Source organism: Chiloscyllium plagiosum, chromosome 13, assembly GCF_004010195.1.
Source record: "Chiloscyllium plagiosum isolate BGI_BamShark_2017 chromosome 13, ASM401019v2, whole genome shotgun sequence".
Classification (NCBI taxonomy): Eukaryota; Metazoa; Chordata; class Chondrichthyes; order Orectolobiformes; family Hemiscylliidae; genus Chiloscyllium; species Chiloscyllium plagiosum.
In genome coordinates, this window is record NC_057722.1 from 78391319 (window position 1) to 78403859 (window position 12541).

Genomic DNA, 12541 nt, shown 5'->3' on the forward strand with positions numbered 1-12541 from the left:
ATTTGGGGGGGGGGGGGGGGGTGCAGGGGCGGGGGAGTCTCTCAAATAGCTGGAGTGAAACCTAGCATGTAGGAAGAGTTGTGGTGTTTGGAGGTCAGTCATCTCAGCTTCCGGACATTTCTGCTGGAATTCCTCAAGGTAGTGCCCTCAGCCCAACCATCTTCAGCTGACTCATTCTGCAGGAAGTTGGATCAGAAGTATGAACCCTGATCTTGTTGAATTACAAGTCGGCTTAAAGGGTTGAATGGCCAACTCCTGTTTCTACTTCTAACATCCTGATGGAAAGTGACTCATTTAACATGAATACTAAGCAAGACCTTTTGTGCTGAATGGCTTACGTCGTAAAATTCTTCTGTAGAGCCACATCTGGATTCCCAACAATCTTGGGTGCAGTTCTAGCTGATAACCACGTCACCTGCACTCTGTGATTTAGTTTGGAATTGTTCTAAACTGCGTGTTGTGGGTTTGGTAGCTAGAGTACTGTGCCAGTTTGCAAACAACAATTAAGTATGTGGGATGAAAGGTCTAACTCTTGCAGCTGAGGATATCTAATGAAGGAGTGCTGTACTGCCTGTGTTGAGAACTACAAACCTGGTTTAGTGGAGGACACTACTGCTGTTATCAGAACATCTGGATTTCCAGCCAGCTGAAGTGTCATAGCCATGTTTCTGATTTTCATTTGTTTCTTGGTGCAAACAAGAGGGAGTGTGTGCCTGCAGGACAGAGGAAGAGAGGTCAGCAGAGGATTTGTGAGATTCCCCCCCCCCCCACAATCAATGCCTCACCCAGGAAAGTGCCCACTACAACTTTCCCTGTGAAATGTTTGATTCTTGTTGACACTAGCAGCACCACATCATGCCTTGTCAGTTTCCTGTTGCGCATGAATATCGCCTGCATGTTCTACCAGGATCACTCTGACTTGTGACTCAGTAAAGAAGCATATCTTTCACAATGGTACTGCAAAAGCAGCTAATGTTTCTCCTTTGAACCAGTGCAATGATGATTCCAAATTCCATTTTGTTTTGTATCTTGTGCAGTATTACCAATAGTTTCTCCCACTATGGTCAATTCCAGTTATTTACCAGTGACCATTTTACACGTATTTGACAGAAACAAGATGTAGAAGTATTCTTTTCTCTCTATATTAATTACTTTGCAATCGACAAGCACAGTTCTATTTTGCCTAATAGAACAAAATCAGATATCAATGCTGCATTAATATTTTCTGTATTTTTAAAACAAAGTTTACTACTTGCATGGTCTAAACAAAACTTGGCAGAATCCAGCAATAGATGTGTGCACAGTTTGGTTTGTGACTATAAACTGGGATTCTCTTCAATGTGATCATCCTGAGCAACAATGGTCTAATTATAACTACCCTCAACAGGAAAGGAAGATGTGCTATTATCACATGGCCCCAGGGCACCTAAAAGCATTTTCACAGCCAATAAATTACTTTTTGAAATATGGTCACCGTTGTAATAAAGGAAACGCAGCACCAAATTTACAGACAAGAAGCTCCTGTGAAAGCAGTGGAGCTATGAGCTTCTCTGTGTTGATGGTTGAGAAATAAGTGTTGGCCAAGACATCGGGGAATACTCTCAGCTTAGGACAGCATCCAGTGTCTCTCCTCTTCATCTTCTCCTTCTTCTATTCCTTCTTTTTCGCCTCTTACTTTTCTTTTACAGCTACCTGACCTTGTTTCTGTGAAGCTAATATCATGTGCACTCATTAACACATCAGTAGAAGTCTCTTTGGATGTGGCAGCATTAGTTGCGTCAGAATAGTCAATGCAATGGCATTGTATGTTCTCTAATTTCTGCTTTGCCTCTTGTTTTATTTGAACTTGCAAAATTCTGCTCATTGCAATCTAAATGTGTATTGCTCATGACTGATCAGAATTATATTCATTCCTGTCCTCATTAATTTGTGATTTAGAGGAGCTGGTGTTGGACTGGGGTAGTCAGAGTTAAAAATCACACAACAACAGCAGGTTATAGTCCAACGGGTGGTGGTGTGTGATTTTTAACCTCATTAATTTAATATAAGCAAATACTCACTCCAGCCCAGTACATACCAAAACATTCTAGATTCCAGTTCTTAACCTGTACTGAACTTGTAATTATTTAATAGCTGGAGGCAGAACGGTCAGAAGGTTGATGAAGCTCCTCCTCCTGAGTGCTGTGATGCTGCAATTTATTTGTCCTGTGTGGATCTTGATTGTGATTGCAACTTGCTCTGCTCTGAGGCTCAATTTCAATTTTCAATTGAGCTCACCTGCAAATGTCCATCTTCCTGCTTGAGATACTGGGGGACATGGCACGGTGGCACAGTGGTTAGCACTGCTGCCTCACAGCACCAGGAACTCAGGTTCGATTCCAGCCTTGGGTGACCGCCTGTGTGGAGTTTGCACATTCTCCCCGTGTCTGTGTGGATTTCCTCTGGGTGCTTCAGTTTCCTCCCACAGTTCAAAGATGTGCAGGCCAGGTGAATTGATTATGCTAAACTGCCCATAGCGTTAGGTGCTTTAGTCAGAGGGAAATGGGTCTGGGTGGGTTACTCTTTGGAGGGTCAGTTTGGATTTGTTAGGCTGAAGAGCCTGTTTCCACACTGTAGGGAATCTAATCTCCTCAAGTATCTCGGATGAATCAGCATCAACAACAGGGCTGAGGGGTTGTTAAAAAACCTAGACTTTTTTCTGCTCATGAATAATCTCTGACCTGATGTTCTTAGTCAAATATTTTTTGATTCATCGATACGGTTGTATAAAACCAGTGAAGAGCTGATCTACATTTTTTCCCACAGCTCAAAAGCTGGAAGGTAGAGATTTCGTTTTGCTCCAATGTTGGAAATGCTGAGGAACGCCCCCGAGAGGAAGCGAATAAATGATTTTCATAGTGAGAGTTGAATTGATATGAGGATAGAGCAGTAGCAAGGGAGTAAGTGCAAGGCTGTTTCCAGGGGCTAGCACAGGCACTGTGACCTCACCTCTGATACGAGAGATGGCTCTGCAAAACTAGAGGTGATATCTTACCAGTGTTCAATGTGACTGGTTTTGTGAGGGGCTTATAAGTGTTTGATGCAAGCATTAAGTTTGAAGAAACATCGAAGCCCTATTCCACAACATTGACACCCTCATTTTGGTCTCCATGTTCTCTTACATGTATGTATCCAGATGCACTCACCATTACACCCAAGGTGAGTATCTTCATTCAAACTGCAATTTTTGAAACATGATGTAGTCTGTGCAATGTCAGATTATTGCATATTTATAGAATAGAATCATAAAATCCCTACAGTGTGGAAGTAGGCCATTCAGCCCATCAAGTCCACATTGCCCCTCTGATGAGCAGCCCACCCAGATCCACCCCCCGCCCCTATCCCTATAACCCTAGTATTTCCCACTACTAACCCACCTCACGTACTCATCCCTGGACACTATGGGCAGTTTAGCATGGCCTGTCCATCTAACCTGCACATCTGTTGGAGGGAGCAGGAACACCCGGAAGAAATCCATGCAGACACAGGGAGAACATGCAAGGTCCACACAGATGGTCACTTGAGGGTGGAATCAAGCCTGGTTCCCTGGTCCTGTAAGACAGCAGTGCTAATCACTGAGCCACCGCCCGTGCTACCCTTCATTTCGCTATTCTTTCACTTGGTTTACAAAAGACTTCGGATTCTCTTTCTTTGTTAAAATGCTGATCTTCTCTTATGTTCCCTTGGGCCATTCCACAAGGAGATGTTGAGCAGAAACTGGGAATTGGAGAAAACATTTAGAAGCTTAAGGCTTTTTATTAGCAGAAGCCCTGGAACATACTCACTTATCCATCTTTTCAGTGAGGAGTGGATGTAGAGAAGGAAAATAAATTGAAACAAGGGATGAAATAATGTTAGCTTTTATTAATAGAAAGCTATAATACTGCAGATGCTGGAATTCTGAAATACAAACAGTAGATGTTGGAAATACACATCAAGGGCGGGTAACATCTGTGGAGGGAGAGACAAAGATGGCATTTTAGGTCTGTGATCCTTCATCTGTACTGGGAAAATTTAGAAATGTAATAGCTTTTTAGTGAAAAGGGAGAGAGTGGGAAGGCCAATGGAGAGTAGGAGAGGTTAAGCAAAAGAAGACTTCATGGTGCATGGCCAAATGGAGTAATGGGGCAAGAAACAAATGATGTGCCTATAAGAGGTGTGAATAGCAAGATCATTTGAAAGCAAAATAATGGGAATGAGAGGGAAACACAGGAGAAAATGAATCAAAACAGGGGAATCATTTTAATTCTCTGCCGTACCTCCATTCTGACTTTCTGTCTTCACTGTCCCAGTGAAGATCAATGCAAAATTAAGGAATGGCACCTCACCTTTCTACTGGGCACGTTTACAGTCTTCCATCCTAAACATTGAGTTCAACAGGTTGAAGACTGTAATTTCTGCCCATGGTTTGTTTTGATTTTCTTTGCTGGCTTAGTTTCTTTCCTTCATTTCTCTTGTATTTCTTTTACTTTGTATTCATAGGCAGCCAGGTCTGGTATGTTACACTGCAGGGTTCACACTAATAGCAATTGGATATCTTGATGTAATGTTGTGCTGTGGAACATAAATACCAGCACAATCCTTCGGGCCAAATGGTACTTTCTATTTTTTTAACATGTTGTAACACTAAAGTGCCATTTTGGAATTAAGAAAGGGAAGAGGCAAAGTGAACGTTGCTAATTTGGTACAACTGACAAAGATGTTACCTTGGAAATTATTTTATTGTCTTTTGTGAGCACATTTTCACTGTTCAATGATAATCTGTTTCCCAGAATTGTCATTAATTTATCCATTTGAGAGATTTAAAAGTTCTGGATGTAGGTTTGCTCACTGAGCTGGAGGATTCATTCTCAGACGTTTCGTCACCATACTAGGTGACATCTTCACTGAGCCTCTGATTGAAACACTGGTGGTGTAGTCTGCTTTCTATTTATATATTTGGGTTTCCTTGGGTTGGTGACATCATTTCCTGTTATTTTTCTCAAGGATGGTAAATGGAATTCAAGTCAATGTGTTTGTTGATAGAGTTCCAATTGGAATGCCACGCTTGTAGGAATTCTCGTGTGTGTCTCTATTTGGCTTGTCATAGGATGGATGTGTTGTCCCAGTTGAAGTGGTGTCCTTCCTCATCCGTATGTAAGGATACTAGTGATCCCATTTACCATTCCTGAGAAAAAGAACAGGAAATGACACCACCACAGGAAATGACATCATCAACCCAAGGAAATCCAAACATATAAATAGAAAGCAGGCTACACCACCAGTGTTTCATCAGGAGGCTCACTGAAGATGTTACCTAGTATGGTAACAAAATGTCGAAAAATGAACCTTTCCTTTAGCTAGCAAACCTTTATCCAGAACCTCAACCTGAGCTACAAATCTTCTCAAAACTCGCTAAACTTAAAAGTATTAAGAATGTGGGGAAGCAGTGAGGAAATGTGGTAGTTCCAATGTAGACTAACATCTGCTCAAGACCAAGAATGAAATGACCACAGTACGTGCTGAAGTTTCTGTAACTGAGTTTCTTTTGCTTTGAAGAAAAGAAATCTGCAAATAAATTTGTGCAGAGTTTCTATTAATTTTTATAAATTGTCAGCTACAGATATTAACAGGTTTTTGTGTTTTGATTTATGTTTTTGGCACCATTGAGCTTACAGGAGCACCAAGATCAGCATTTGTTAATCTGCAGACCCAGGAAACTCAAAACAAACCTAATTTAGCAAGTAAGAAATACAATTCCTAATGAATTGTTTGGGTTAAATGGAATTGCTTGACTTGGCTTAAGGGTTGGAAAACAGCTTTGGACTATAATTTGAGATTCTTACTTTTCTAAGCAGACCAAAAGAAAAGTCATCAGGGACTATTCACCATCAAAGATACTGTGCATGTTCTTGACCCCCATTGTTAGCTACTGAAGACCATGAATGACTGGGAATGAATCTAGTTACTGTCCCATATATGTACTCAATTAAACAGGCTTTACTACTTCACTGGTGTGTAGTTTTGTTTCCTAATTATTCTAAAAACATTCCGCAACATGGTATAAAATATCCCAAGGGTAGTGTTTTAGTTTCTGTTGAAAGGCTACAGGTAGATATGCAATTTGAGGATTTCATGTTTGTGCGTAAATATTTATGGAGAATAAAAATTCCTGTCTGCTGTACTGTTTAAAAAGCTAGCTGAAGACGTCTCTATTTTAGTGTACCATAGAGTTTTACAGGCTATTTTTATATATTCTATTACAAAAGCTATCCTTTTTTTCCTTAAATTTCGAATTGGCTTTTTCTTCCTTGCAGGAGCAGAAAACGTACCCATGAATTTATTGAATCTGATTTTTCAGACAAGTAAGTACATCTTAAAATTTTAAGAGATCCTAATGATTATTTCCCCATTTTTATGAAAAAATTATGTAAACCTTTTTTTTGAACAGCGCACTCTCTCAGGCATGAGAGTGCCTTGTCCATTTTGATTTATTTCCTGTGACTAAAAATAACTGTTCTTTCAGAGGGCTGTAACCTTGTTGCACATGAATGCTGGAACAACTGTCATGAAACAAGTCTCCAGAGAATAGGGCATCTGGTCTTTTCCTTTGCACAGTCACATCACAGGAGGCTTTCCTGCAACGTCCATGTGCACTTGGAAGAGGTGTCCATATTTAGATCATAAAGCTTTGGAAACTAGTGTGTTTGCTGTAATTTGTCTTCAATCATTTAGTATTTGTGTACCACATTTGCATGTATATTTTTCATGTCTGAAAGTATTAATGTTCATAATATCTGTAATTATATTTAATAGAAGCAGTTTCTGCTATATGCCTTTGTACTTTTCAATTATAAAAGCAAGAAAATATTTTTGTGATACTAATATGGTAATTAATTAATGCAGGCAAAACCTAGAATGATTTCTAACAATTTAGTTTGTGCACCAGCACGTAATTTGACTTGAGGAAAGTCATGTTTAGCAGACCACATCGCAACTATTTTGTTTGCATGTCCTCAATCCAGACAGCACAACTCAACCGTGGTGATATTATTTCAGTGCATCTTTTACTTATTGCAGCTTCACAAAGTGGAGGTGGGGCTAGTGATTGGGTAAATTCAGTTTCTTACATGAGCAGAAAGTGGTACAAATATCTTACATAATCAATGCGTGTGGAGCCTTTTTGTATCTCCAGTAGTTGCAGCAGCTTCTTGTTTGTTAGCTTGGTGTGTTTGTGAATCTGTTAATCAGATTTAATGCCCTAACATTGTGAAACACAATGGAAATCTTGGGTGCCTCGCTAAACAAGTTTTAAATATTTACAGATCCACTGACTCTGCAACAAATGTAGTTCTTAAGACAAAATCGAAGTAATTTTGCAGAAGGGTCTGTGTTTTGATTAAGCTTCAACAATGGGGTTATCATGAATGCACAGATTTGATTCCTGGAGATTGTAACTTAATTATAGTCACACATCAGTGCAAAACCGACGGGAAAATAGTCAATTTCTGATTTTAAATTGGAAAGAAATGGAATTCTTTTGAACAGTTTTTATTCAGAATGAGTTATAATGATTCAAATCTGCAGTGGTTAAAATTTGCTAGCAGATTATATTTAATTTACTACAACCCAGTTGCTTTCTTTCCTTAAAATTTCCTGTTCTAATTTTCAGTTTCCACTTTAACGTAAGTCATATTAGAAAGCTGTTTTAATGTGACTGTATAATTGGTCTCTTTGAATCTATTATTCTATTATTCATTTTCTTGGATAATATGTTTATTATAAATCCCTTTCCTTCTCTATATAAGCTGTTAGAATTGAGTATATATAGACTGGTCACACAGATTAATACTGCCACTCTTGATTTTATCGGCTTGGGGTTTGATCCCCAGCCCAGGTCGGGAGCTGAGGTGGGTGGAAGCTGAAAGTAACCCCATCAGTTGGTGTAAAACCCATCCAGCTTTCATCTCCTTCTGGACAGTTTTTGTGCAGGCAGAATGTGATGGCACTAACTGTCTGTTTGAAGTTGCTATCGAACACGGTTCTTTGAACGCCATTTGAAGCAGGCTGGTTGGACAATCCCTGAATCACCATGGTCCCAGACACAGCCAGCTTATGTGCACAGGATTGGCCTGCCAGCAGCAGTAGACTGAAGGTTCAGTCCTCCAGACGGAGATGCAGACTTTTCCACCAGGCAGGGTGTAGCAATGATCATGTAGAGAGGCTTCCCCAGTCACGGTGGTAGCTTGGCTGCAAAAGCTACTTTTGCAGGACGGCACGGTGGCTCAGTGGTTAGCACTGCTGCTCACAGCGCCAGGACCCCAGGTTCGATTCCTGTCTCGGCAACTGTCTATGTGGAGTTTGCACGTTCTCCCTGTACCTGTGTGGGTTTCCTCCCACAGTCCAAAGACATGCAGGTCAGGTGAATTGGCCGTGCTAAATTGTCCATATTGAAAGGTGCATTAGTTAGGGGTAAAACTAGGGTAGGGGAATGGATCTGGGCAGATTACTCTTCGGAGGGTCGGTGTGACTTGTTGGGCCGAAGGGCCTGTTTCCATACCGTAAGGAATCTAGTCTAAATTTAAAAGTTCTAACAAGGAGAATACATGATGAACCGTGGAACTCTGGGAAGCACGGGGAATCAGAGGGACCTTGGTGTGCCTGTCCACCAATCCCTTAACTTAGCAAGACAGGTAGATAAAGTGGTTAAGAAGGCAAATAGGATACTTGTCTTTAATAGTCGAGGCATTGTATTTAAGAGCAAGGAGGTGGCGCTGGAACTGTATAAAACATTGCTTAGGCCACAGCTGGAGTGTTGTGTGTGGTTTTGGAATCTACATGTGACAGAGACCGATAGACTGGAAAAAGCTTTTCTCCTTGATATAGGGATCATTGACCTAAACCCATAGATTTAAGGTAAGGGGCAGGGGGTTGGGAGGGGATGTGGAGAAATGTTTTACACCCAGAGTGTGATGGGAATCTGGAACTCACTGACTGTAAGAGTGCTACAGGCAGAAATCCTGTAACATTTAACAAGTATTTAGATGTGCGCTGGCAATGCCAAGGCTTACAAGGCTATCGGTCAGTTGCTGGAAAATACGATTAGAATAGTTAAGTGCTTGTTTTTGACCAGAATAGATTCAGTGGGCCAAAGGACCTTTCTCTGTACTGAGGACCTCTATGTCTCTAAGTTGGCAATAGGGCACCTCCTTCACGAAGCACCCTATACTTTACTGACCCTCTACTGCAGCTTGCTGGTCCTTCCAAAGCTGAACGCCTTTCTGATTGACCCTCCTCCAGCTTCCGAGAGCCTTTCTGCCAACCTTAATTGCATGTGTCCTTCGGGACATTGATTGGCCAGGCCAGGGTAATTTACAATGAAGGGCAGAGGGTGGTCGTAGAGGGTTGTTTTTTGAACGGGAGGCCTGTGACCAGCGGTGTTCCACAGGGATCTGTACTGCGTCCATTTTTGTTGTCCTTTGTGTAATTGATTTGGATGAGAATTTAGCAGGCACAGTTAATAAGTTTTCAGGTGATACTAAGATTGGTGGTATAATGAACAGTGAAGAAGGTTATCAAAGAATACAAAGGAATCTTTATCTAATGGGCCAATGGACTGAGGAGTGACAGACGGAGTTTAATTTGGATAAATGCGAGATGTTGCATTTTGGTAAAACAAACAAGGGCATGGTAGGGCCTTGGGCAGTGTTGTCAAACAGAGACTAGGAGTTTCACTTTGAAAGCTACATCACAGGTAGGCAGGGTGATTAAGAAGGTATTTAGTACGCTCAGACCATTGGGTATAGGAGACCATTGGGTATAGGAGTTAGATTGTCATGTTGTGATTGTACAGGACATTAGTGAGGCCACTTTTGGAATACTGTGTATAGTTCTGATTGCCCTGCTATAGGAAAGATATTATTAAATTGAAGAGGATTCAGAAAAGGTTTACCAGGATATTGTCAAGAGGGCCTTGGGCAGTGTTGTCAAACAGAGACTAGGAGTTTCACTTTGAAAGCTACATCACAGGTAGGCAGGGTGATTAAGAAGGTATTTAGTACGCTCAGACCATTGGGTATAGGAGACCATTGGGTATAGGAGTTAGATTGTCATGTTGTGATTGTACAGGACATTAGTGAGGCCACTTTTGGAATACTGTGTATAGTTCTGATTGCCCTGCTATAGGAAAGATTATTATTAAATGAAGAGGATTCAGAAAAGGTTTACCAGGATATTGTCAAGAATGGAGGATTTGAATTATAAGGAAAGGCTGGATAGGCTGGGACTTTTTTCATTGGACCATGGGAGGCTGAGGGGTGACCTTTTATAGAGGCTTATAAAGTCATGGGATGAATAGAAAAAGTATTTTCCCTAGGGAGAGGAAGGTCAAAGCGAGGGAGCATATTTTTAAAATGAGAGGAGAAAGAGTTAAAAGGGACTGGAGGAGCAACATTTTTCATGCAGACGGTGGTTCATGTCTGAAATGAACTGCCAGAGGAGGTGATAGATGCAGGTACAGTTTCGACATTTAAAAGACATTTGGATAGGTATATGAATAGGAAAGATTTAGAGGGATGTGGGCTAAATGCAAGCAATTGGAACTAGTTTAGTTTTGGAAATTTGGTCGGCATGGACAAGTTGGACCGAAGATTCTGTTTCTGTGTTGTAGGACTCTATGACTCGAGGTCAGTCTTCAACTGTCATCCTTACCGGTTCAGGTTCTGCTTATCTCCAGTAAAGAGATCACTCAGGCTAGTTTAACATTTGTTCCAAACAGATGCCACCTACAAGTTTGCTGCTGACACCACTGTGGTAGGATATATTAAACAATCATGAGTCAGAATATAGGAAGGAGATAGAGGGTTTGGTGTCATGGTGCAATAATAACAACTTCTTTCTGTGTCGACAAAGCTAAAGAACTGATCATTGACTTCAGAAAGAAAGGAGGAGAAGACACTCCCATCTACATTACTGGAGCGGAGGTTGAGAGGTTGGAGAACGTCACGTTCCTAGAAGTGACAATAACCGAAAATCTGTCATAGACTTCCCATGTAGATGCGATGGTCAAGAAGGCAAAACAATGCCTCTTCTTCCTCAAGCAGCTCAGGAAATTTGGCCTGTCCATAAGGACCCTCGCCACCTTTTACAGATGCACCATTGAAAGCATACTGTCAGGGTGCATAACAGCCTGGTACACCAACTGCTCTGCCCAGGACCGTAAGAAATTACAGAAGGCTGCATGCACAGCCCAGACCATCATGGAAGGCAACCTCCCAACCTTGGACCCCATTTACACGTCTCATTGCTGCAGAAAGGCTGTCAACATCATCAAAGACCCATGCCACCCCAGTAATGATCTCCTATAACTGCTTCTGTCAGGCAGAAGATACAGGAGCTTGAACACCAGCAGGTTTAAGGACAGCTTCTTCCTTCCGTTAATAAACTGCTGAATGGACTGCTCTAACCTCAACTAATGTTGATCTTGTTAATGTTGATATTGCCTAGCACACGCCTTTTGCGGAGTAACCTGTATGCCTCTATCTAATTTTTTCACCCTATGATCTGTCTGTACTACTCGTAAACAAAGCTTTTCACTGTGGCAATAAATCAGATCAATTTTTATGTATCTGGGCAGAATGAAAAGTCAATCCAGTCTAGAAAAGAAGGTAAATTAATTTTGACAGAACAAGTCTGCCCACATATAACACTCAATAATCACTTTGGATAAACTGAGAGAAATTTATATAGTTTTGTGAGATACCAATATCTTGAATTAAAGACATTTTAAAATATATTTCCAAGTATAAATAATACAATGACAGGTAACGGGTCTGGCAAAGTTCTGACCAATTTCCCAATTTCTCCATTATCTTGAATCATCGAGTGCTATTAACATGACCCTAGGGCAGCGGATCCAGAATTCAGCATGTTTTAGAGGGTTGTTCAGAGTTGTCCACAGCAGCAGTAGTGACTTGCAATTGTAACTGACCTACAAAAGGATGGTATCTTTACAATCAGTTGCACAGCCAAAATGAATGGGAGAAAAAAGCAAGCTAGATCCTCCTAAAGTAGCTTTACATTTCTAGCCTCGGAAATTGTGTATTCTTGAAAACAAAAACACTTCCAGTGACAGCCAGTAAATTTCCAAGTGTGGGATGGGTGTATATACCTATCACTTGTAATAGAATTGTTTGTTCGGTTGTTTCAGCCCTTCCTTCGTTATATTGCAACTGCCTGACGCTGCAGTGTAAAATGAGGAGCCCAATGTACAGGGAGCTATAGGTGACTGACCAGTTATCATGGCCCTGTATTCCTAACATTGGTCCTCAAGAAATGCATTTTTGACATTGTAGTTCTTAAGAAAAAATGATTGTGTGCCAAAAAAGCAATTGCACAAGAACATTTGCTTAATACAGTTTTGGAAAATACTTTGTTACATGTACAATTTGTTAGACCAAGGTTATGTTTCCTATTTTAGATATTTTGTTTTCCTGTGCCTTTTTCTTTTCTAGCACATTTGTGG

At 40.9% G+C, this 12541-nt stretch overlaps 1 protein-coding gene across 7 annotated transcripts in view; it reads left to right on the forward strand.

Moving 5' to 3' along the window:
* The window catches only part of LOC122556221 (transcription factor Dp-2-like), a 201533-nt gene that overhangs the window by 149260 nt on the left and 39732 nt on the right, over positions 1–12541 (forward strand). For 6 of the 7 annotated variants that reach the window (XM_043702791.1, XM_043702794.1, XM_043702792.1 and 3 more), the window contains one exon: positions 6336–6383. The exons of the other annotated variant lie outside the window; for it this stretch is intronic. In XM_043702791.1, the coding sequence (XP_043558726.1) occupies positions 6336–6383 (48 nt within the window). The remainder of the gene's footprint in view (positions 1–6335; positions 6384–12541) is intronic. 7 annotated transcript variants of the gene reach the window in all.